Consider the following 27,237-nt stretch of genomic DNA (forward strand, 5'->3'; position numbering starts at 1 on the left):
GGCCACGTTTGAATGCATAACATTGAGAGAAAGAGAGCACATTTTTATTATGTGCTTTCAAACAAACAAGCCATTAAAAACAGAGAATTTGCAAGACACAGTTGTACTCCGTATGGTATTCATACAAAAGTGGTGGGCTGTAATAGGTTATCGTGCTCCGTTGTCATCTGTGGTTGTCAGACAGGGAGGGGTTATGCCGCGTTCATGTGCTAATCGGAACTCTGAAATATCCGACTTGCTAACTGGTTATACACCCGCAGTTCCGACTTGCACTTGAACGCGGCACCACATGCCAGCTTGATCCCCCTGTAGCGCGAGTGTCATTTAGGGAGTTGCTCCGCCCAAGCCAGACGCACCAACACACCCTGCCAAGCGAATTAAACCCTCTCCTGCAGCCCCAAAACACCCGCCGCGGCCTAGAAAACGTCTAAATCACACAGCATAGGGTAAGCAATTAATTTGACTTTGTGTACCGCCACTCTGGTGTCTGTTACAATGATGCATTAAATCAATGAAGCAAGATAGATTCCACTGACAGCGCTGATTTAACCAGAACCGGACCGTTATTATTTCGATGATCATTAGGCTATACTCATAGGCTACGATTTAAAACATAAACGAAATATGCATTCAGTCCTATTCTACTGGCGATGTTTCGCTGCTTTGATACTATTTGCTGAAACTTTTAGTGTGGGTGATTCGAGTGTTTTTTCCCTTTCTGTTTATGCATCCGATATTTGGTGAATGATGATTTTTGTGCGTAATTGGAGTAAAACAGCCATCATTATGATTGACAAAAATGTTAACAGAGACAATGACTTAATAAACTGAGCTAGGCCAAATTATTATATCTGAGGATGCCATGTGGACCGACAGTGAAAAACGTGGATGAAACCATAGGAAAAAACATTGACATTTGCCAATAAAAAGAGAACAAAGAAAAGACTCCAACATCAAGATGTCAGATTACATTTAGATGCACAAACCGTTATAATATGTGAAAGAAGATCTTACACTCTGATGATTCCCTCCTTTGTAAACTATAATTAATGAAACTGTTACAACTTTGTAATAACATAATAACTTTGTTAAAGTTGTATAAGCGTTTATAGGTCTTGCACGACAGAGAGAGAGAGAGAGATGCTTCTGAATGCATGCATCACTATATACAGTGACTGTCAAATTATGAATGATAATTTTACAATATGAAAATATTCCTGCTAAATGTATATTGTTTGAAAGGGTGTGCAAGTATGTGTCAATCAAATGGCACACATGATTGCCTGTTTGTCTATGCCTACTGTGCATATCCCATCAACAGTTGGGCATTCTCATATCTATAAATAGACATCCTTAGTCACCATAGAAACACTCACAACTCCAAACACTGGCCTTGCATGATGAATAACCAATATAAGAGGAAGTCACAGTGTTGCGTGTTGGCCTGTAAAAAATATGTGTGTGTGTGTGTGTGTTTGTGTGTGTGTGCGCGCGCATGCGTTTGTGTGAGACAGAGCAACCTGGCGCTCAGTCAGCAGGGGAAGTGTCTTATTCTTACCTACACAGATATGAGAGGGCCCAGACCAGGGAAAGCTGTCTGATGCCACAAATTATAGCACACCTAATCCCTCTGTGCCTCACTTTATCACACTTTATCCACTGTTTTAGCTGGAGCAATAACCATATATAAGTGTGTGTGCGTGCGCGTGTTATGTGCGTCATTACTTTTATGCGAGAGAGAATGAAAGAGAAGCCAGGTAAATAAGACGTTATTTGTCCTTGACTTTGAACCCTTTTAGAAACGGTACCCACCCACGCACAAGTTTAATGTCCGGCCTTATAACCGGAGTTATGTGTTTACACTGCCATAAAGTCAGTCTGGCTCTGATTCTCTTCCTCTCCAGGTGATGTTATACTCTGTGTAAACACTGCTGAAAGAAGGGGTTAAAGGAGCCAAACTGAATGTCTATCTGGGAAGGCCTGTAGAGTTGAGGGTAGGCACATGATACACACTCAGCTGAGGGAGAGGCCTGAGTGGAGAAAATGAGTCACCCCTAAATTAGTACTGAGGAATCTCTCTTCCAAACCGAACTATAGGAAACTTAGGATGGACGTGAAGATCGTCATCAATGCATTGATTTGAGTACTAGACTTAACACTTGAACCCTATCAGACTGCTGAGAGCAAAAAACGAGGAAACAGGAAAACCAAAAAGTTATGATCGTGTATTTCATGTAATCTATAACGTAATTGGTTTATAGCAACAGCTCTCAGTACAATGCAGTTTCTCAAATCCAGCATCCCTCCTTTCTCTGGGCCTCAGTGAAGACCTTGCAGCAGCTAACCCAGAACACATTCCAAGCTTTTTCCAGTTCATCTGATACTGAGGAGTAAAAAGGGGCTGGTTGGTGGGGGAGGGGTGCAGCGTACAGGCCAGCAGCAAGTCTCTGGGGGCGGGAATACTGGAATGACTGACTAACTTTTATGTGGTTGTGGAGAAGAGGGACAGGTAATGACTTGCGGAAGTCTTGAGGATTTGCATGGGGCAGCTCTGTTATCCTCATGTGCCAATGAGACTGGGACCAGCAGTCAGGTGATCTGTTCTATTTATTCTCCCTCCTGTGGAGTATGGAGTCTACCAAACTACCCCCTCTGAGTCACTGACCAGAACACAGAGCAGATTATCATCAGAGAAGTGACTGAGTTAGAGTATAGTTTGTGTTGACAGTGACACATAACATAGGCATATAGTATATAGTCATTTCTGCTAGTATAGCATTGCTAGTCAACACTGTGAGGTCCAGGGACATGATTTACAGTAAACAAATGACATCCCCTCTCCTAGCACAGAAGCAGACACGTAATTACAGGGGAAGATACTGTTGCTTGTATCTAAGTAAAGTTGCAGCAGTGTCACTTGTCAGGTTGCTGCAATATATTTTGATGAAAGCATGTATTCATGTCATATACAGAAATTAATCATATATGCAATGCAACTTAATTAGCTGCTTTCTCTGATGAGACGTGACAGACCGAACAGTCCTCTCTGTCAGAGTAGAGATCACAGTTCCAGGTATTTGGTCATGTAACATCATACTTCATACTGCAAAAAGTTTCAAATTAACTACTGAGAGTACATTTCCCTTGATCATGGGATTTCATTTAATTCAAATTGATCAAGGCATGGAAACATAGTGAGCTGCAGGTGTAGTTCTCTCCATAGAAATAAGAATGAATAGAACGGTTGTCCCCATTCAAGTCAATGATGGCGTAATGGGTGGATTGACGGTTATTGCAAGTGTACCCATAGGAGCAAAGCAGGAAGCAAAAGCAGGAAGTGTACCCAGCAATCTATGCTTTGATTTGTTGAATCAACTCAAATTACATTACAAAAAATGCATTCCATTGCATGAGCCACATCCAGTTAGCATCATTTGAATGAACATTCTACGTTACCATGGAAATTACCTCACAATACCAAGCAGCCATTGCGAAGGTACCCATGATGAGTTTACCAGTCGAATTGCCAGGGTTAGAGGTTTCAAGCACCTTCTATTCATTCATCATTTATTTCTATGGTTCTCTCTATCTGGAGACATGTCAATGTTCATGGTGTTGGACGGAGTTTCAGGTAAAAGCTGACCTGTCAATATACAGTAGTTCAAATCAAATTTTATTTGTCACATGCGCCGAATACAACCTTACAGTGAAATGCTTACTTACAAGCCCTAACAAACAATGCAGTTCATTATTATTATTATATATTTTTTTACCTAAAAAAATAAGAATAAGAAATAAAAGTAACAAATAATTAAAGAGCAGCTGTAAAATAACAATAGCGAGGATATATACAGGGAGTACCGGTACAGAGTCAATGTGCGGGGCCGAGGTAATTGAGGTAATATGTACATGTAGGTAGAGTTATTAAAGTGACTATGCATCGATAATAACAGAGTAGCAGCAGTGTAAAGGGGGGGGGGGGCAATGCAAATAGTCTGGGTAGCCATTTGATTAGATGTTCAGGTGTCTTATGGCTTGGGGGTAGAAGCTGTTTAGAAATCTCTTTGACCTAGACTTGGCACTCCGGTTCCGCTTGCTGTGCGGTAGCAGAGAGAACAGTCTATGACTAGGGTGGCTGGAGTCTTTGACAATTTTTAGGGCCTTCCACTGACACCGCCTAGTATAGAGGTCCTGGATGGCAGGAAACTTGGCCCCAGTGATGTACTGTGCCGTACGCACTACCCTCTGTAGTGCCTTGTGTCGGAGGCCGAGCAGTTGCCATACCAGGCAGTGATGCAACCAGTCAGTATGCTCTCGATGGTGCAGCTGTAGAACTTTTTGAGGATCTGAGGACCCATGCCAAATCTTTTCAGTCTCCTGAGGGGGAATAGGTTTTGTCGTGCCCGCTTCACAACTGTCATGGTGTGCTTGGACCATGTTAGTTTGTTGGTGATGTGGACACCAAGGAACTTGAAGGTCTCAATCTGCTCCACTGCAGCCCCATCGATGAGAATGGGAGCGTGCTCGGCCCTCCTTTTCCTGTAGTCCACAATCATCTCCTTTGTCTGGTCCTGGCACCACACAGTGAGGTCTCTGACCTCCTCGCTATAGGCTGTCTCGTCGTTATCGATGATCAGACCTACCACTGTTGTGTCATCGGCAAACTTAATGATGGTGTTGGAGTTGTGCCTGGCCGTGCAGTCATGAGTGAACAGGGAGTACAGGAGGGGACTGAGCATGCACCCTGAGCGGCCCAAGTGTTGAGGACCAGCGTGGCTGATGTGTTGTTACCTACCCTTACCACCTGGGGGCGGCCCGTCAGGAAGTCCAGGATCCAGTTGCAGAGGGAGGTGTTTAGTCCCATGTTCCTTAGATCCCTGTTAGCTGTAAATCTGACTTCATGATCTGGTGTTTATCAAATTATTATATACTGCTCAAAAAAATAAAGGGAACACTTAAACAACACATCCTAGATCTGAATGAAAGAAATAATCTTATTAAATACTTTTTTCTTTACATAGTTGAATGTGCTGACAACAAAATCACACAAAAATAATCAATGGAAATCCAATTTATCACCCCATGGAGGTCTGTATTTGGAGTCACACTCAAAATTAAAGTGGAAAACCACACTACAGGATGATCCAACTTTGATGTAATGTCCTTAAAACAAGTCAAAATGAGGCTCAGAAGTGTGTGTGGCCTCCACGTACCTGTATGACCTCCCTACAATGCCTGGGCATGCTCCTGATGAGGTGGCAGATGGTCTCCTGAGGGATCTCCTCCCAGACCTGGACTAAAGCATCCGCCAACTCCTGGACAGTCTGTGTTGCAACGTGGCGTTGGTGGATGGAGCGAGACATGATGTCCCAGATGTGCTCAATTGGATTCAGGTCTGGGGAACGGGCGGGCCAGTCCATAGCATCAATGCCTTCCTCTTGCAGGAACTGCTGACACCCACCAGCCACATGAGGTCTAGCATTGTCTTGCATTAGGAGGAACCCAGGACCAACAGCACCAGCATATGGTCTCACAAGGGGTCTGAGGATCTCATCTCGGTACCTAATGGCAGTCAGGTTACCTCTGGCGAGCACATGGAGGGCTCTGCGGCCCACCAAAGAAATGCCACCCCACACCATGACTGACCCACCGCCAAACCTGTCATGCTGGAGGATGTTGCAGGCAGCAGAACGTTCTCCACGGCGTCTCCAGACTCTGTCACATGTGCTCAGTGTGAACCTGCTTTCATCTGTGAAGAGCACAGGGCGCCAGTGGCGAATTTGCCAATCTTGGTGTTCTCTGGCAAATGCCAAACGTCCTGCACGGTGTTGGGCTGTAAGCACAACCCCCACCTGTGGACGTCGGGCCCTCATACCACCTTCATGGAGCCTGTTTCTGACCGTTTGAGCAGACACATGCACATTTGTGGCCTGCTGGAGGTCATTTTGCAGGGCTCTGGCAGTGCTCCTCCTGCTCCTCCTTGCACAAAGGCGGAGGTAGCGGTCCTGCTGCTGGGTTGTTGCCCTCCTACGGCCTCCTCCATGTCTCCTGATGTACTGGCCTGTCTCCTGGTAACGCCTCCATGCTCTGGACACTACGCTGACAGACACAGCAAACCTTCTTGCCACAGCTCCATAGATGTGCCATCCTGGATGAGCTGCACTACCTGAGCCACTTGTGTGGGTTGTAGACTCCGTCTCATGCTACCACTAGAGTGAAAGCACCGCCAGCATTCAAAAGTGACCAAAACATTAGCCAGGAAGCATAGGAACTGAGAAGTGGTCTGTGGTCCCCACCTGCAGAACCACTCCTTTATTGGGGTTGTCTTGCTAATTGCCTATAATTTCCACCTGTTGTCTATTCCATTTGCACAACAGCATGTGAAATGTATTGTCAATCAGTGTTGCTTCCTAAGTGGACAGTTTGATTTCACAGAAGTGTGATTGACTTGGAGTTACATTGTGTTGTTTAAGTGTTCCCTTTATTTTTTTGAGCAGTGTATATTCAACTGAAACAGTAATCAGTGTGTTGTTTATAGCCCAAGGTTTGTTCTCTGTTTGCTCTCTCTAGTGGCAGATTGTTCCCCCTGTGAAATTTGTAACAGGACAGATACCCGTGTGTTTGAGAACTACAATAATACATCAATACAGAACTTTACGATGATTATGATGGCTTTAAGACTTACTACCATGTCTTCATGTAAGAAAAGAGCTGGAAAATAAGTATATGGCTGCTTGTGAAATTTGTCATAGGTTACAAAAGAGTAGAGACAGAGGAAAAAGGAACATCATATTCTTCGGGGTTAGGGTTGCCTGAATTCTCTCCCAAACAAGGTCACGTGTGGATGTTTTCCATGCTCTGCTGCTAAGGGTTAGTCATAGAAATTGAGAAGGAGCAACAAACTGCAGTCTTTCCCGAAATATATTAGTTGGAGACTTGAGTCCTGAGGCACGCAGATGGGCCCCGGTGCAGAAAACACTGTTTACTCTCTAGAACATGGCCTCATTTAGGAGCACAGAGCAGCCTGTTTGCGCTGTCTGGGATGTTAAGTGTGGATAAAATTCATTCAGGGTGTGTTATGCTATGGAGATGTAGGCCTAGCGTAACAGTAATCTAACTTCTCATTTTATTTGAACTGTTGTTGTTGTTGTGTGTTTGAAAACGGATAAGAAACGAGGCCTTGTAATCTTATCTTGATCAGTTACTGCTTTCGAAAGCTGAGCAAATATGACACTTCCCTTTCAGTGGGCATCACCTAATGTGTTTGGTTGCTGTGGAAACAGTGTGTGGCAGGGCTACTGTCTAAGTGCAGGAACCAACTTAAGCATGATTACATGGCATCTAGACCACTGACTGAACATTTTGACACGCTTTCGTGTGGTCACTATAGTGACCTGCAAAGAGGATAGGCATTAAGTTAGACATTTACAGGATATGCTCCTCAAGTCTTAAAAATCTCTTCAAATAAACCTACCATTAAAATTATAGACTGATCATTTCTTTGTCAGTGGGCAAATGTACAAAATCAGCAGGGGATCAAATACTTTTTTCCCTCACTGTATACTGTGGTGGCACCACTGCTGGGGCTACCCGTCTCAAACTGAGTCACAGCACTTTCCGATCAGAGAGAGGAGGAAGCACCCAACAGCACAGGGCACCAATGAGTCACCACATCACACATTATTAACTCACGACTCTAAATGTTATCTTTATATCCATGACAACAGCTCTCAGTGAAGGGAGTGGCTCCCTTCTGCAAACTATGTCCATAAATTGTAGAGACAAGACTTTTCTTGTCTTTCACTAGATCTTGGTCCTGAGGTCATATTTGTTCTTATCTTACTGTCTCAGTATAACTTGGAAATTGGTGAATTAATAGTGTTCCATATTATCAATATCCTCTATCAAAGCATGTGTGTGTGATCTTTCCATGCAGGCAGCATGGTGTACCATCCTGAGTTTGAGAAGGCTGGCCAGCAGGCAGGCCTGCAGGTGTGGAGGATTGAGAAGTTTGACCTGGTGGCTGTGCCAGAGAATCTTTATGGAAGCTTCTACACGGGAGATGCCTACCTCATCCTCAACACCATCAAGCAGCGCTCCGGGAACCTGCAGTATGACCTGCACTTCTGGCTGGGTGAGGACAGAACCAGGAGCAGGATGGGTTGCATTACAAACCCTGGTGGATATGATTGACGTCATAGAAATACTTTTACTAGAATGGGCATCCTCTTTCAAGTCACTGACTTGTGGTGGTTATGTACTGTAATTCTATCTCTATGATTGATGTGCACAGACAGAATGCTGAGTCAGGCCCATTTCATTTAGTTGATCATCCCTGCTTCTAGGCAGCCTGTTAGATAGAACCCTAGCAGAATGTTATGGGAAATGGACTAAGTGAGTGATACTCAAACTTGGTTCATTCGATGTACCGGTATGTGTCCATTGAGTTTTGCTTCAGGGAAATAGTCATCCATGACATCTGTGGAATCTAGCAGACTAAGTAGCCATTGGGGGTTGGGCCTCCATTGACAGAGACAAGAGAGCAAAACATTGCAATTCAGAGGTTGAGTTTAACCTCTGTGGTTTTTCTGCTCCAGGCGACTTCTGCACCCAGGATGAGAGTGGAGCAGCAGCCATCTTCACTGTCCAGATGGATGACCATTTGGGAGGTAAACCCGTCCAGTACCGTGAGGTCCAGGGACATGAGTCCAAAGTATTGCTGGGTTACTTCAAGGCTGGACTGAAGTACTTGGTGAGGAGATGTTATTTGAGATGACAATTAGAATTCTCTTTGACAGTTTTGGCATTATTGCTACAAATCCAGGCCATGACACACATAATATTGCATTCATACCTCAGGCAGGGGTATTGTTATAAACTATAAAGTATAAACTATACCTAAATGGTTTTGGAGTACATCAACCTTTTAATAGGTATAAAGTATGCCCTCCTTGTATTATCCCCTTGTTGTGATAATAAAGTTAATCTAATCTAATGGTGGAAATATGCCCTAGAAATGTGAATGGCTCCATATTAACCGTGCCATATCTTTTGTCACTGTTTTAGAAAGGAGGCGTAGCATCTGGGTTCAAACATGTTGTTACCAACGAGGTGGTTATGCAGCGGGTGCTACAGGTCAAAGGTCGGCGTGTTGTCAGGGCGACAGAGGTGCCTGTCAGCTGGGACAGCTTCAACCAGGGAGACTGCTTCATCCTGGACCTGGGCAGCGTGAGTTACCATCAGCCTGAGGGAGATGGTGTACTTTTAATTTCATACGACATAGCGTCATCAAACATTGGCGTCACATTTCAATAAAATAAACAGAGAAGCATGCACATTGTATGTTTCACGTCTTGTTTAAGAGAAAAGAGAAACGTTTAATAGAAAGATTGTCCGAATACACATACAATTCTTGCAAACAAATTCCTGGTCGATGCTGACCACATCACGTATCCTGTTTGTTGTGTATCCCCCCTCCCACAGGAGATCTACCAGTGGTGTGGCTCCCAGAGCAACAACTTTGAGAAGCTGAAGGCCACTCAGGTTGCCAAGGGTATCCGTGACAACGAGCGCAGTGGGCGAGCTCGCGTGTACGTGTGTGACGAGGGAGCAGAGAGAGACAAGATGATAGAGGTGAGTTCAGAAACAACTAAAGAACAGGAGAGTCTTCTTACTCTATCACTCTTTCTGTCTGTGATTGGTTGACGTTTATTATGTTGTTTAATGGTGCATAATGGACTTTTGAATAAACTCCAGCTGTGGTTAAAGCATTGTTTAATTTTCAAAAGTATATCTAAAAGGGATCTTCTCTGTGCGTCTTCAGGTTCTGGGAGATAAACCCGACTTTCCTGAAGGATCTTCTGATGACATCAAAGCAGATGCCTCAAACAGGAAGATGGCCAAACTGTACAAGGTGGGAATACAGGGAACAATCTACTGAAACCAAGATCAACTGGTCTAGCTGCATAATGAGAACATCTCATATAGACCCTGAGGACTTTTCACATACACGTCTCTGATCTCTCTACAATTCTTCCTCTGTCGCTCCTCCTCTCCCCCAGGTGTCAAATGCCAGTGGAGACATGGCCATGTCCATGGTGGCAGCAGAGAACCCATTCTCCCAGAGTGCATTGGAGTCCAGCGACTGCTTCATCCTTGATCACGGCTCCGATGGCAAGATCTTCATCTGGAAAGGTCAGCTGGGGTCACCCAATATCAAAGACACATTTATGATCAGCTGATTTTTCACAGTTTGCAACACTCCACCAATTCAACCAGTCAATGAAGGCACTGTAGCTGGACTTGTGTTGGCATGGTATGGCTGCTGTTATGTCTATTTGGTAACACATAGCATTACAGACCCATTTAGAGAATGAGACATTGTCTTGAACAGTGTCACATGATAAACTTCCACAGAGAGCATATGATGCAACCAGGGGTGTTATCTCAGCTTAACCTCAAAGGAATGTGTATAAAATTTAAGCTCATTTACTGCATTTCTACACCATTTAAAAACTCTAATATGCCATTTGGAGAACAGCAAAAACAACTTCCAGCCATTATCACCTTGTTGCTGTAGCTTCAATCACCTCAGTCAATAGGGGACTTAACATTCTACAAACACGTCATACAATAATTCGTTGCAACGCACGATCTCAGCACCGTGATTAAAACTAGTTTAGTTTCATGTGAAGTCAAACAGCAGTTACCTAGCCAAAGCCATCTACTACAGCCATCTTTAACTCTGCACTGTTTTGAGAAAAAGTCTTGCTGTTCCCCGCAGCTGCATCGAAGTGCCTCCCATAAAGCCTGCCAGCCACACAAACAACCTCCCTCCCACTCCCAGGTGTCCGCGTAGTTCTAAAGTCAGCCTTCTAATACCACTAAACTACATTTGCCTTTTAATCAGGATTGGAATGATTTTAGTAGCCTATTTTACATTTCTGGTGTTGAGCTAAGGTATGGCGACCGCCATACCCTACCGTACACAATTTATGCCCCTGGATGCAACTGAAAGGTGTTGTTCTTAATTCAAAATATAATTGTCCTCCGTTATTTATATAAAGTCCTCCGTCTTTATAGTTTCTAAGTGGTTGAATTCATTAAAACCACTTTTTGTATTTCTCACCCCTCTTCCACACACTCTTACTCAGGTAAAGAAGCCAACCTGGAGGAGCGTAAGGCAGCCATGAAGGCAGCAGATGAGTTCATCAAGAAGATGGGCTACCCGAAACACACCCAGGTGCAGATCCTGCCGGAGATGGGAGAGACGCCTCTCTTCAAACAGTTCTTCAAGAACTGGCGTGACAAGGACCAGACGGAGGGTCTGGGTGTGGCCTATGTCTCCAACAGCATCGCCAAGCTAGAGAAGGTGCCATTTGATGCTGCCACACTCCACGACTCCCCCGCCATGTCTGCCCAGCACGGCATGGTGGATGGCGGCAACGGAGAGAAGCAGGTGGGTGGACAAGATGAATGGCTGGGCCTGTGCCCACATTGTACGACAAGCCTTCCCAGAGTAACTATCAGGATCAGGATTTATTTGTAATTTTTTTATTTAACCTTTATTTAACTAGGCAAGTCAGTTAAGAACAAATTCTTATTTACAATGATGGCCTAGGAACAGTGGGTTAACTGCCTTATTCAGGGGCAGAACAACCGATTTTTACCTTGTCAGCTCGGGGATTCGATCTAGCAACCTTTCGGTTACTGGCCCAACACTCTAACCACAAGGCTACCTGCCACCCCAGTATTGCTGTAACTATCAACGTTATGTATTAGGGCTATTATACAGTAAAAAGCATTCTGTGAGTTAATCTATGTAGACTGTGAGGGAGGTATGCTCGGGTTTCTGCCCAATGTAGCCGATAGAGGAAGGATATTAAAGTAGGAAATCTCTGATGAACAGATAGCAACCAAATGAAAGGGGCATGAATTTGTATTTACATACATAGCTCTGTTTTGGTAGCCTGCCACCACTAGGGGTCACATCATGCGTATGTTTATGTACAGATCTGGCGTATTGAGGGATCAGACAAGGTGGAAGTGGACCCCTCCACACATGGACAGTTCTATGGTGGAGACAGTTACATCATCCTCTATAACTACCACCATGGAGGACGCCAAGGGCACATCATCTACATGTGGTAAGAGAGACACTAAAGTAAAAGTAAAATGAAACAGTAGAGAGACCATCAGAAGAGATACATTGCTAACTAGAATCTCTCTTAGGCAAGGAAGTGACTCTTCCCAGGACGAAATTGGTGCTTCAGCCATCTTGGGTGCCCAGTTGGACGATGAGCTTGGTGGTGGGCCAGTGCAGGTAATGAATGTGTGTTTGTGAGTGGGTGGGTGGGTGTGTGTGTGTATAGAAGTGGCTTTCTTTTCCCATCGCATATTCCTTTTCTTTATGGTTTCCTCTTAGCCTCATCTATATTCGAACCAGTAACCCCGTGTAACCCCGTGTGTCACGCTCCCTCTCCTCTCATTGTTTCCTGTCCTTCATTTGCTTTCTCTCTCCAGGTTTCAGGTTCTCCTATTACCACCCTGGTACTCCCCTCTCAGGGCTGCATAACTCAGTACAGAGCAGTGTATTTAACTGATGTGGCTCAATGTGTTTACAGAGTTCCCTTTATCCTCTCGGATTCTGATGCTTCGGCACTCTGACACAGTTACTGTTCCCAGACGAGCCAATTGCCTGACCTGTTGTAGGAACAAAGAGCTGTCTTGCTCGTCCTTATGAGATGTGCTCAACTCAAGCAAGGACCATTGCATAGGTTAAATAGAGGCCACCAGTGATTCTAGGTCAGCTTTACCCAAACTCCGTCCTGGGGACCCCAAGGGGTGCACATTTAGTTTTTTTGTCCTAGCACTACACAGCTGATTCAAATAAGGAACTCATCATCAAGCTTCGATTATTTGAATCTGCTGTGTAGTGCTAGAGCAACAACCAAAACATGCACACCTTGGGGTCCCCAAACCGAGTTTGGGAAACGCTGTTGTAGGTTGTCTTATATACTGAAGTTCATTATGATTTGGCTAGATCATGCCTTGGCTCTGTATAAGGTTCCATGCTCTGGGAATGTCTGCAACCATCTCTTTCTGTGTATCTGTCTGTCTGTGCCTGTCAGTCTCACCTTCCTGTCTAAAGCCAGTGTGAAAAATTGGGACCTGCACTACGTAGTAATTTAATTGATTTGTTGTAATGCATGACTAACAGTGATCCTACATTTGTGGAGAAGCCCACCAGGGTGGAAACGTCAGTCACAAACCTGTTTATGTTCCATCAAACTGTCCATGATGTCTAACAGCTGATGGCGACCCAGACCCCTCTTTTACGCTGATGCTACTCTCTGTTTATTATCTATGCATAGTCACTTTAACTCTACGTACATGTACATATTACATCAACTATCCGGTGCCCCCGCACATTGACTCTGTACTGGTACCCCCTGTATATAGCCTCGCTATTGTTATTTTACTGCTGCTGTTTAATTATTTGTTACTTTTATTTTCTATTTTTTATTTATCTATTTTTTACTTAAGAAGTTTTAAGAAAAGAAAGTGTTAAAGCATTGTTGGTTAAGGGCTTGTAAGTAAGCATTTCACTGTAAGGTCTACACCTATTGAATTCGGCACATGTGACACATTCAAATTGATTTGATTTGACACACAAATAATCATACATACATTTGTAACAGTGTGATTCATAGTCATTCAACAGAAACAGTATTTAGAGGAACTCAGTGCATGGAAATTAGTCATCATACTAAACATCCAAGATTGCAACATTGCCTCACACATGTTTTCAGTACAGAGGTAGACTTCTTCATTAACTCTGTGCAATAAGCACCTAATCTCTATTTCTCCAATTAGTAGTCTCCAATTTTGAAAACCAAAAAAACTGAACAAGGCTTTGTGCAGGCTCACCCAGGTCCCAAAATGTCAGGAATGGTGTTAAGAGGAGAACAAACGCACTCGAGTGACTAAACAGTGAGAAATGCACACAGTCAGACTTTGGATATCCCATCGCTTGGGATATCAATAAATTATCAATAAATTACACAACGTAAGTGGGATAACATTTTCATGTTGCACATCTTTTAGTTGTCTCATTAAATGCTTTTAATATTTGTATAAGATTTTAGTTGGTTTTAGGTTTTTAAGTCATTGAAATTTGGAGCTATGGACCTTTTAAAATATTGTCCCATGTACCTTGTGTAATTTATTGATGGTCCCTAACTAGCCCCGATAGGGATATCGAATGTCAAATCAAATTGACCATGGGTATTACGTTTGGGTCGCATGCAACTGCGCTCTGAATTGATGATTGGGTGCTGCCAGCTGTGGGAACAATTCAAATAAATCCAACCCACTGAAAACCGTTACGGTACTCGTCATTCCATGACATACTGTTCAATTTATCCTATCATCTCGCAAATCTCAGTTTTGGACGAGACTGACATTAGGATCAAAAGTTAATTTGTAGTTAATTTTTACACAAAATACATTTTTCTGACTCATCGATGCCACATTGGCAATTTTCTAATCAAGAAGTTGCTTTTTAGGAGCAGTTGCTCTTTAAGGGGAGGAGAGAGAGAAGGCCCCTTTGTGCTGGTGGATGGCGAGACAAGCTTGCTGCATCCACTAAACGGGACTTCCTGCTGTGAGCCAGCCAGCCAGACAGATACACAGCATGCTGGAAAAGTAGGGTGGGGAGCGCTGTAGAACACTTGGTGCTTAGTGTTTTCATGCCTTGTTGTTCAGAGCTCACTGCTGCCACCCTGTGGGAAATCTTTGCAGACACAAGCAAGGCTACGTTGCAAGTATGTCCGTAGATTTCCAAATAGATGTAATTAAATACAATTATATTCTTCCAAAGATCCAAGATTCTTTTTGTTTTTCACCACACTGTCCCATGTTGACTCCAATGCTTCCCACAGTTGTCACGTTGGCTCGGGAAACTGTTGTGTGAAAAACCCAGCAGCGTTGAGTTCTTGACACAAACCGGCACTTAAATGTTTTGTCTTGCCCATTCACCCTCTGAATGGCACACATACACAATCCATGTCTCAATGATTAAACTCCTTATTTTTTATTTATTTAAGTAGGCAAGTCAGTTAAGAACAAATTCTTATTTTCAATGATGGCCTAGGAACAGTGGGTTGTTCAGGGACAGAACAACAGATTTTTACCTTGTCAGCTCGGGGATTCAATCTTGCAACCTTTCGATTACAAGTCCAACGCTCTAACCACTAGGCTACCCTGCCGCCCTGTCACCTCCCCTTTATCTGCAATGATAGAAGTGGATTTAACAAGTGACATAAATAAGGGATCGTAGCTTTCACCTGGTCAGTCTGTCATGGAAAGAGCAGGTGTTCTTAATGTTTGGTATACTCAGTGTATGTTTGCTCTGTGTGGTCCAGGTGAGGGTGGCCCAGGGCAAGGAGCCAGCTCACCTTATGAGCCTGTTCGGGGGGAAACCCATGGTGGTGTACAAGGGAGGTACGTCCAGAGATGGGGGCCAGTCCGCCCCCGCAGAAACACGCCTCTTCCAGGTGCGCTCCAACTCTGCAGGGTGCACAAGAGCTGTGGAGGTGAGTGACATGAGGACAAGGCCTCTCTTTTTTCTGAAATCAGCTACTAAACTGCAATATATTTACAGGCATGACACTCGTGGTCATTTTCTACCCACCATGTCTTATCCACCTCTAGGTTGATGCTGTGTCCTCCAACCTGAACTCCAACGATGCCTTCCTCCTGGTGACTCCTGGAGCCTCCTTCGTGTGGATGGGCCAGGGGGCCAGTGACACTGAGAAAAATGGCACCCAGCAGCTCTGTGTTATCCTGGGGGTGTCCTCCTCAGAACTGCCTGAGGGCGGAGAGACCGGTATGTACACTGTGCCAATGACATTGGCTGACCTTTGCTCTGTGGCTGGCTGTGGCATGTTGTAACCAACTGACTATTGTGTGTGTCTATGCAGGTGATTTCTGGGAGGCTCTGGGAGGGAAGGCAGCGTACCGCACCTCCTCCAGACTCAGAAGCAAGGACAAGATGGACGCCCATCCTCCCAGGCTCTTTGCCTGCTCCAACAAGACTGGAAACTTCATTGTGAGTCCCATTATTATTACAATAAGCCATTCATGGTTAAACACCTTTAACCCTGGTTCTTCTAATGCCTTGTCGCCTTCTCCACTTAGATTGAGGAGGTGCCTGGGGAGATGACCCAAGAAGATCTGGCCACTGATGATGTCATGATCCTGGACACATGGGATCAGGTAGATAAATTAGCATGTGGTATTTTCTGATATGTGAATGTTATTAAGTATGCAGATATAGGATCTTAATTTGACCTATATCGTAACAGCAATATAAGGTTGACTAAAGTAAACTACATAAAAAGTGCAATACTCTTAATATAACCCTGTCTTAGTGTGGGTTGTCAGTGAATTTATGTAAATCACAAAGCTCATCTGCATTTCCTGTGGTAAAGGAAAATTCTCAGCAACAAGAGTGAACAAATGAAGTTCTTACACCTGCACAGTAACAGTGGATAACAGATGAATTGCTGTACATAGTCTAATGAAAGTTGAAATTCCTCTTCTAGGTGTTTGTCTGGATCGGGAATGAAGCCCATGAAGAGGAGAAGACTGAGGCGATGGCCTCCGGTAAGTAATAAAATGATTTATGAATTATCTTGTAGACGGTTTTACATAGAGAATGTTCATGCCACCTTGTCTTTTTGAGTGCATTACTCCTGACTAAAATGATTTGAATGAGAAGTTTCCCACTGGGAAAACTGCTCTCTATAGAACTATGATTGAATCCCCTCCTCCCCTAGCTGTGCGTTACATTGAGACGGACCCTGCCAACCGTGACCTCAGGACACCCATCGTGAAGATCAAGCAAGGGTTCGAACCACCCACGTTCACCGGCTGGTTCCTGGGCTGGGACCATGAGTACTGGACCAGCGACCCCCTGGAGCGGGCCATGGCTGAGCTGGAGCTGTGAACCCTCACCTTTAACCCTTAACCCTGCCGCCTGACTTTACCGCACGCACTGAGCAGCTCCAGTCATGAGACTTAATGGGGAACCCTCTATGCCCTGCCAACCTCCTTTCTTCTGACTGCCAGTGAGAGGATGCTTTTTGTTGAATTTTGACATTTTGAAAAAGGAAATGTGTCAAAGAATATTGAGCTTCTAGGTTAGATTTGATTAGAGTAGAAGAGGCTTTCATAACCCTGTATATCTGATACAGAGCACTGGTGCACAATGTCAATAAGGTACTGTAATAGACTAGCTCTACTCCCCCACCACATGTAAAACATATGTTTCTCATTTAATGTTTTCGTATTGTGATAATGTCATTATTTCAGCCCACCCCTGCTTCTAAATTCATCCAAGGATATTTAGGAGCAGTGACCCAATGCAGTCTTCTGATAATAAACTGGAGACTTTATTTGCTTTTATACGTATGCAAATAAGCATGCAAGTGACCAATAATAAGGGTTTTAATGGAACCACAGGCTTAGAGAAGGCTTTGCACCTGCTACAATCTGCATGAAGATTTAAATATATTTTATGTATGAGATATTTTATACATGTTTTATACGATGTCAGCAACATTAGGCTGTTTCTATTCAGTATCTCACCATAAAGAAACCCAGCATATTACAATCATCTGAACTAACAGAGGCAGGGAGCCAAAGCTTTGAGGAAATCACACTGCCAGACATAACCTCACTAGTTATCAATCCGTATAGCTACAGATTGCGCAATAACAATTTAAAAGGTCGTTTACCGTGAATGCAGTCTCTACCAACATGGGAACATTGTATTTGTTTGGTGTCAGCCAGTCAGGAGTATAAGGATCACACAATTAACGTAACAGCAGTCAAGTTCAATGGTTTTCCCCAGGCCTTACTATTGTTTCAATAAAACCTCATGTCACCATCATATATCATTTAAAGTGTATATCATTTTTATTTAAAGGCTGAATCATAGTGAAAATAACAATATGGCTTTGAAGGACAACAGTGTAAGAGAAACGTTTGTTTTGAAGTGCAGTTTCAAATGTATGTCAATACAATTCATCATAATTAACATTGACCTTTATAGAAACTGTTCAACAGCAAGTTTGCATGATAATGATATGAAAATATAAACATGATAAGAAATCATTTCAATATGAGAAAAATAGGTTACAACAGAGCGGTTTAGTAACATGTAACAATGTCCTCCTTCACACATACTGTAACACTATACACCAGAATACACTGACAATACAAAACATTAAGAACACCTGCTCTTTTCATGACAGACTGACCAGGTGAATGCTATGATCCCTTATTGATGTCACTTGTTAAATCCACTTCAATCAGTGTAGATGAAGGGGAGGAGACAGGTTAAAGAAGGATTTTTAAGCCTTGAGACAATTGAGACATGGATTGTGTATGTGTGTCATTCAGAGGGTGAATGGGCAAGACAAAAAAATTTAAGTGCCTTTGAACGGGGTATGGTAGTAGGTGTCAGGTGTACTGGTTTGTGTCAACAACTGCAACGCTGCTGGGTTTTTCACACTCAACAGTTTCCTGTGTGTATCAAGAATGATCCACCACCCAAAGGACATCCAGTCAACTTGACACAACTGTGGGAAGCATTGGAGTCAACATGGGCCAGCATCCCTGTGGAATGCTTTCAACACCTTGTAGAGTCCATGCCCCTGCAAACTGAGTCTGTTTTGAGGGGGTGCAATTCAATATTAGGAAGGTGTTCCTAATGTTTGGTATACTCAGTGTATAACACATACCATGTTTTATACAGTAAAGTAATGTATACTGTATAGGTACTGTAACAGCATCTGAAGAGCGTGTAGTCTTGATGATAAATACTGCTATTAAAACAGACTAAAATGCACTACCAATTTCCATCCAGGTATGCATAGAAACTGTATGAGATGAGTACATCGACTCCATGGCAATGATTTAAGGCTTTGAGCTTTTTAAATGGCCATAGTAAAGAGGTTGCTTCCCATGGAGGGAGACAGACAGACAGACAGACAGACAGACAGACAGACAGACAGACAGACAGACAGACAGACAGACAGACAGACAGACAGACAGACAGACAGACAGACAGACAGACAGACAGACAGACAGACAGACAGACAGACAGACAGACAGACAGACAGACAGACAGACAGACAGACAGACAGACAGACAGACAGACAGACAGACAGACAGACAGACAGACGAGACAGACAGACAGACAGACAGACAGACAGACAGACAGACAGACAGACAGACGAGACAGACAGACAGACAGACAGACAGACAGACAGACAGACAGACAGACAGACAGACAGACAGACAGACAGACAGACAGACAGACAGACAGACAGACAGACAGACAGAACAGACAGACAGACAGACAGACAGACAGACAGACAGACAGACAGACAGACAGACAGACAGACAGACAGACAGACAGACAGACAGACAGACAGACGAACAGACAGACAGACAGACAGACAGACAGACAGACAGACAGACAGACGAGACAGACAGACAGACAGACAGACAGACAGACAGACAGACAGACAGACAGACAGACAGACAGACAGACAGACAGACAGACAGACAGACAGACAGACAGACAGCCAGCCAGCCAGCCAGACAGCCAGCCAGCCAGCCAGCCAGCCAGCCAGCCAGCCAGCCAGCCAGCCAGCCAGCCAGCCAGCCAGCCAGCCAGCCAGCCAGCCAGCCAGCCAGCCAGCCAGCCAGCCAGCCAGCCAGCCAGCCAGCCAGCCAGCCAGCCAGCCAGCCAGCCAGCCAGCCAGCCCCAGCCAGCCAGCCACGCCAGCCAGCCAGCCAGCCAGCCAGCCAGCCAGCCAGCCAGCCAGCCAGCCAGCCAGCCAGCCAGCCAGCCAGCCAGCCAGCCAGCCAGCCAGCCAGCCAGCCAGCCAGCCAGCCAGCCAGCCAGCCAGCCAGCCAGCCAGCCAGCCAGCCAGCCAGCCAGCCAGCCAGCCACCACAGCCAGCCAGCCAGCCAGCCAGCCAGCCAGCCAGCCAGCCAGCCAGCCAGCCAGCCAGCCAGCCAGCCAGCCACCAGCCAGCCAGCCAGCCAGCCAGCCAGCCAGCCAGCCAGCCAGCCAGCCAGCCAGCCAGCCAGCCAGCCAGCCAGCCAGCCAGCCAGCCAGACAGGGCCCCTAGTACATCCTGGTCTCATAGCAGTGCGGGAAACACCTCAGTAGTAGTGGTGAGTGGCGACTCGGTTTCCCTTGTTTTTGTTCAAATCCTGTTTCATTCAATGGGAACTCACAATACAGAATATAGTCTTAAGACACAAAACAATAAGTTATTTGACTCATAAAGCTCAACCAAACTCTTTAGCTAGCGTCCTCTGCACCAGCTGGAATTGACATAACATTTGGCACAAGGGAAAGCACACTATGATTATATGTGGGAATGTTTGTTTCGTGTGTGTGTACTGTATGTGTGTAAGAGCACTCACACAGCACCCAACAGGCTCTCCTCAGTCTCTCTTCATGAAGGCCTGCATCATGTCCATTGGCAGGGGGAAGATGATGGTGGAGTTCTTCTCGGCAGCTATGGTGTTGAGGGTCTGCAGGTAGCGCAGCTGCAGGCCCGATGGAGACTCAGCGATCACCAGAGAGGCCTCCTTCAGAGCCCGCGAAGCGTTCATCTCCCCCTCCGCTGCTATCACCTACACACAGGACCCAGAGGACAGGAGGCAGGGCGGAGGGGGACAGATAGAGAGAGGAAGGGAGAGATGGAAGAAAAAGAGGTCAGGTAATGACCATTAAGTAACGAAGATAGATAAGAGAGAGAGAGAGAGAGAGAGAGAGAGAGAGAAATTCCACATTGTCATGGAGCGCATGTCCATGACTTACAGACAATGACACTGAAACAAATGATTGGTTGGAGAGACTCGTTATTGTGTCTCTTTAAGGTATAGCCAAGAATCCTGAAATAAAAGAGAATATGTTGGATTGAGTAGCACATTCTGTTTGCCAACAATATGTTGACATAAGGCGTCATATTCGAGTGTTTGTTGTGCATGCCAGTTACCAAAACAATGTAACTTGTGAACCATGGTTCTACCGTGTATACATTTACATTACATTTACGTCATTTAGCAGACGCTCTTATCCAGAGCGACTTACAAATTGGTGCATTCACCTTAAGATATCCAGTGGAACAACCACTTTACAATAGTACATCTATATATATTTTTTTAGGGGGGGTATTAGAAGGATTACTTTATCCTATCCCAGGTATTCCTTAAAGAGGTGGGGTTTCAGGTGTCTCCGGAAGGTGGTGATTGACTCCGCTGTCCTGGCGTCGTGAGGGAGCTTGTTCCACCATTGGGGTGCCAGAGCAGCGAACAGTTTTGACTGGGCTGAGCGGGAACTGTGCTTCCACAGAGGTAGGGGGCCAGCAGGCCAGTGGTGGATGAACGCAGTGCCCTTGTTTGGGTGTAGGGCCTGATCAGAGCCTGAAGGTACGGAGGTGCCGTTCCCCTCACAGCTCCGTAGGCAAGCACCATGGTCTTGTAGCAGATGCGAGCTTCAACTGGAAGCCAGTGGAGTGTGCGGAGGAGCGGGGTGACGTGAGAGATCTTGGGAAGGTTGAACACCAGACGGGCTGCGGCGTTCTGGATGAGTTGTAGGGGTTTAATGGCACAGGCAGGGAGCCCCGCCAACAGGGAGTTGCAGTAATCCAGACGGGAGATGACAAGTGCCTGGATTAGGACCTGCGCCGCTTCCTGTGTAAGGCAGGGTCGTACTCTGCGAATGTTGTATAGCATGAACCTGTCCTGTCACACAGAAGCATTTTTTTAATGGTAATAATAACCATTATTGTTAATGTATTAAACTTCTATAGTGCTTTTCATAACTTCTCTAGGGTCAGTGGGACGATTTCGTCCCACCTACGCAACAGCCAGTGGAATCCCGCGGCGCGTCACCCAAACACCCCAGAAATGCCACCACCTCAATTTCTCAAACACATGACCACCCCACACCATCTCAAAGACAAGACCCTCGCCAATCCAACCACACTGTCTGACCCCAAAAAGGCTCCACAACGAAAGCAAAACACCAGACCACGTCAGCAGAGCACCCAGCCAGAAACAATCAGACACCCATCCCTCAAGCCACCAGTATAAAGCTGCCAATTTAAAACGTACATGCTCTAGCAATGTGAAATATATTATTCGAACAACGATCAAAGTGTTGGTAGAGTATAATCATATAATTTAACCTAAATTGTGTGTTTGTCTGAAGCACCGCCACGTTCCCTTGTTGAAGTGCCACTGTGCATTACGCATTACACAAATTAGTCTACGAGTCATCGAGGAACATTGATTGGTTGACGGGAATAACCAAAGTGATGAATTATCCCGGGGGTGAATTACTTCATGAATGTGTATTGTGCGACTTAAAGAAGAATTCATGGTACAAGTAATTGAAGGGTTTGTTTATGTAAAACTGTTGTTTAGGATGTTATATGTCCATGGGAAATTACACATTTATGGTAGAAATGTGTTTGGGGTGTTGGGTACTAACTTCTAAAGTCGAAATATCCTTATTCATGTTACCATTTTAAAACTGAGGGTATGTAAATATACAGAGTGAGAAAGGGGAGAGCAGAAAGTTTATATTCTGTCAGAACATGTTATTGTTAAATCTCCTATGGAGAGGTGACCGGCCACAGTCTGGTTTCAGTCACTGGTAAGGTGGGACAGCAGTGAGTTAGGGAGTGGTGAGGACTGTGGCCTGAGGTCAGGTCAGAGAAGTGAAGAGGAACAGTTCTATAACATATACACATAAGAGGCAGAGCCATGACTACCCCAATGAGAGGAACCACTTAAGTTCCTGCCTAGCAACAGAGATGTATTGGCTGTCTAAATGGCGGAATCAACTCCTTGCACCAGTAGAGGATATACATACATGTACTTGTGTAAACATCTCTTTGTCTTATGCAGCTGTGTGACCCAGTGGGTGAATAAACTTGGTAGGAGCTTTTACTAGTCGTTCGTGAGTTTCACAGGGGCTATCAGGATGGAACATTCCTAGCTGAAAGGTGTTCCTGGAAAGAATACTTAGGTGGTCAGATGGCTTTTGTCTGGGCGGGTAACAGGCTTTTGTCAGGCTGGGCGGGTAACAGGTTGGCTAGAGTAGAGTTATACCTGAGTTTTGTTAGAGGCAAAGAGTTGTTGCCGGAATAGTTTAAATTGAGAATACTTTTGATTTGTTAAAGTCTTTGTCAACGTCCTGTTTGTTATTTTCTGTACAAACGTTATTGGCCAATTAGTCATGCACCTGGTAATATTGTAAAAAAAAAAAGCCTATACGCGAGTTGAGCACCAAAACATCCTGTCTGTCTCCTCATGGTCTGATCCGATTCGGCTTCTTCTTCACACACATATCAAGTGAATGTAAGCATACAGAGAGTAACCATAGTGAGTGGATGATTAAGTAAATCAATCCCAGAGAGCCCTCTCATCATTAACCAGCAGATTGAAGATGATATCCAATTAGTGTAATGGCCAATGAGAGGAGACTCGGGCAGAGAAGCCCCAGCTTGTGACGTGCTATGCTCTCGGGTTCTTACGATATGACCACCGGTTGCTAAGGAACAAGGGAGATGACGTGTTGACCCGTCAAGAAAACATTTTCATCTGGATGATTTATTTTGGGACTCAATCAAATTAACAAACAATATAATAGAAGCCAAGTGGGATTATTCACTCAGAGGAAAAGGATTTAGCTCAACTCAAGGGACTGAAAAATAGACTAAAGACCAATGCCTGTATATTCAAGTGTGTGTTACCCTGGTCTGTATGTGTGTCAGTACCGTACCTTTGCCCTGGCTTCGCGGCTAGCCTCAGCCTCTGCAGCCATGGCCCTCTGGAGCTGCTGGGGCAGTTTGACGTCCTTGATCTCCACCCGCTCCACCTTGATACCCCAGTCATCTGTAGCGTCATCCAGGGTAGTCTGAGGAAACACAGGGGATAAGACACGGAACTCTACATCCAACACGCTCCTTTTGAAACCTCAGGTCACAATAGGCCCAGAGAGGGTTCAAAAGTGCGACCATTTTGGTCGCATATGCTCCAAAATATTTTGCTGTGTGACCTGAAATTAAATGCAATTTTAAGAGCACCAGTGCGCCTAGAGAAAAAATGTGCCCACTTAACAATTGTTGTAATGATTATGTTTGGTTGTACCGTTGTTTCCAAGTGCCCTAGAGAAAAAGCAGAGTGCAGATTCGTTAGTGTCACGACTGAACCATTACTACAGAGAAAACTCATTGTTTCTGGCACAAACAGGTGAAAGGTAATTACCCGCACCATTACTAGTGGGTTTTGACCAACATATCTCAGGACATACACATTGCCACAATCATACCCTGGATCTATTTTTGTCCCGTGGAATAGATCTAAATGTTTTTCCTCATAATTCTGGACTATTGAATCACCATCTTACTAGGTTTGCAATCGGAACAAATAATTCCCTCAGACCCCAACCAAGGATTATCCAAAGCCGCACTATAAATTCTAGGACAACCCAAAGATTCCTAGGTGCACTTCCAGACTCCCTCCACCTACCCAAGGGCGGCGGAGTAAAAATAAATCTGTTAACCACCTAACCTTAACCTTGCGTAATACCCTAGATGCAGTCGCACTGCTAAAAACATTGAGGGGTGGAATATACACGGCAGTGACAATAACCAAAGAAAATGATCTCAGGAGGTAATTGTTGAGGTATTCCAGATCGGGAGAAGAAAAGGACTTGAGTTCCTTTACGCTACCACAATCACACCATGAGTTGTTAATCATGAGACATACCCCTCCACCTTTGCTACCTAGTGGCATTTGGTGAACTCTAGCAACATCTCCTGTTTTATGGCCATTATGGCTTGCTGCAGAGTGTGGTATTAAGTTGCTATAGCAAGACTACATAAAGAACAGAACACAGTGCATTAGAGTACCTGCATGCTGTGGAGTATGGTGCGTGTGTATGGTCAGGTTATGGTCAGAGTGAGTGGTAGGATTCTGTGGTCCAGTACCTGCATGCTGTGGGCTATCTCCTCGCGGTCAGACAGGATCTCAGCCAGGTTCTTGGTGCCCAGGACGTTCCTCAGGGTGGTCTGTGCCAGCAAGCGGGTGGCAGCGTCAGCGTTGGTGATGTTGGCCACAGCCAGGGTGGCATTCTGAACACGGTAGTACACCACTCCATCAACACTGACTGTCACTGAGTCCTTAGTCAGAACCTGGGGAGAAGGGGAAGAATCAGTTACTACTGACAACACTGATCAGAACTGGTATTACATGATAAGAGTAATCAAGGTAATGGGGCGGGGCTCACCTCTTGTGGGGGGATGTCGAAGGTGATGGTGCGCATGTCCACATTGATGAAATTATCTGTGCACGGCAGGATGAAGAACAGGCCTGTGGGGTGATGTGCACACACACGTTTAACAGCGAAGCCTAAAGCTACAAATCAAGCCTCAGTTCCTTTAGTCTCACAACTATTGTACAATACAATACAGTACAAACACAGAGTTCTGGGCATGATGGTGTAAGATACTGTAGCTTAGGCCAAACAAGGGGCTTAAAAGGATACGTTGGGATTTTGGCCTCGCTGCTAAAATCCTGAAGTATCCCTTTAACAGAGGCATTTGCCCCGTGCAATTTTCACTCATGTAAACAGCTCCTTCTCTTTCTAGAATAATTGTTCCCAGCTGGGACTTCAGCCAAGTGCTAGCTGCAGGCCCTGGTTATACTGTACTGCAAGTCTGCAACACAGGAGTATGCTCTGAATTCGCTATGCAAAGCATCATGGGATATGATGGAAAATTCCATGGATTCCCACCCTAAAAATGGCACTGGTTCACTCACCACACCAACTTGGTTTAGGCTAATGCAGAGTAACACCAATGCATAAAGCATCAGGGAAACTTCTAACATAAAATGCAATGACTACTGACTAGCCCATAGCCTGACTTATAACAGTTGATTCTGTTAAAAGATCTTATCTGGCAGTTGGACAAGACTTACTATGGAGGGAGGGGGAAAGACAATAGAGATAATGAGCAGAGCTTAGTTGGCAAAACCAAATATTAAACTCAACTTTGGTGTTTGCGTCTCCGGGCAGCAGAGGAACTTGAGGGTCCCTTCGTGACAGATGGACACGGTTTATTATTACCCATGGAGAGCAAGGCTTGAGAGTTTGAGGTCCATAGCCTGGCTATGGTAGATAGACTACTGGGGCCACATTATAGTTACACTGAAGGTTGGAGATTTGGATGGTAATAGCGTATCTTGCACATTGTTAAAGTGTAAATACAGCTAATTAATCAATTATCTTAAGAATGCCACCATCTACTGCCACCATCTACTGAGGGTGAAATGTCAACCAAACCCTCAGCACCACTCTTCCACTCCAACTACAAAGAGATAGCATGCCTCTGATCTAGCCTCTCTGCTCAGCTAGAGAGGCTAGAATGAAGCGCGTATGAAGCGCGTAAATGGAACATAATTCCCTTTTTAGACTTTTCTCTCTACGCGTATTCTGACCTTGAACTTAAGCATGAGAATAGCATGCTATTAACCCGCTATTCGTTTGGGGTGGAGATCAAAGAAATGAAGGTGTGGCAGAGGTGTGTCTACAGATACACCATATTCTAACCTTGACTTAATTCCCTCATAATTCCACCACCTTTATGCACGATGAATAAGGTTGAGTAACCTTCTTTAGAAATGTGCAAATGACAGTATAGTGCCAAATCTACCGAGTTGATTTTAAATTTGTAGAATGTTTTAATTATATGCCCAGACTTTTCTTTACACTGTATGTTTTGCAATTTGTATCTTTTTAAATATTATTCACTATCGGTAGCCACCGTCAGTTATACCCACATACATTTCTAACTAGTGTTAGTTTCCTTACATTTGTAACTGTCATTTTAGTGTTAGTTTCCTTACATTTTGCATCATTCCATTACATCATTAGTCTACCTTTCTTTCCTCTGTCACATTTGTGTGGTTGTTCCTGAGGATCACGAGCAACAGCTGTAGTAGCTGACGTGTATAGTTTTGAGTCAACCGCATACATAGACACACTGGCATGTCGTTAGTAAAGACTGAAAAAAGTAAGGGGCCTAAACAGCTACCATGGGGAATTCCTGATTCTATTTGTATTTTGTTTGA

General features: G+C 44.6%; 2 protein-coding genes across 3 annotated transcripts in view; one reads left to right on the forward strand and one right to left on the reverse strand.

Annotated features, from left to right (window-relative positions):
- The first annotated feature begins 254 nt into the window (after positions 1-254).
- On the forward strand, positions 255-17,958 carry LOC106565430 (gelsolin). The gene is made up of 16 exons (XM_014132560.2): positions 255-446; positions 7,937-8,134; positions 8,598-8,752; positions 9,067-9,228; positions 9,484-9,633; positions 9,824-9,913; positions 10,062-10,194; positions 11,154-11,458; positions 12,013-12,146; positions 12,232-12,322; positions 15,426-15,596; positions 15,715-15,889; positions 15,984-16,111; positions 16,201-16,278; positions 16,608-16,668; positions 16,842-17,958. The coding sequence occupies exons 2-16, from the start codon at positions 7,942-7,944 to the stop codon at positions 17,009-17,011; spliced, it is 2,196 nt and encodes a 731-aa protein (XP_013988035.1). The 5' UTR covers positions 255-446; positions 7,937-7,941; the 3' UTR covers positions 17,012-17,958.
- A 2,183-nt stretch (positions 17,959-20,141) lies between these two features.
- Positions 20,142-27,237, reverse strand: part of LOC106565434 (stomatin) — a 20,306-nt gene continuing 13,210 nt past the window's right edge. The window contains exons 3-6 of one of the 2 annotated variants that reach the window (XM_014132583.2): positions 25,394-25,476; positions 25,095-25,298; positions 23,885-24,019; positions 20,142-20,724 (exon numbers count right to left, since the gene is read on the reverse strand). In XM_014132583.2, coding sequence (XP_013988058.1) covers positions 20,533-20,724; positions 23,885-24,019; positions 25,095-25,298; positions 25,394-25,476 — 614 coding nt within the window. In that variant the 3' untranslated portion in view covers positions 20,142-20,532. The remainder of the gene's footprint in view (positions 20,725-23,884; positions 24,020-25,094; positions 25,299-25,393; positions 25,477-27,237) is intronic. The other variant, XM_014132574.2, reaches the window with a different exon arrangement.

Source organism: Salmo salar, chromosome ssa01 (genome assembly GCF_905237065.1).
Source record: "Salmo salar chromosome ssa01, Ssal_v3.1, whole genome shotgun sequence".
NCBI classification, from domain to species: Eukaryota; Metazoa; Chordata; class Actinopteri; order Salmoniformes; family Salmonidae; genus Salmo; species Salmo salar.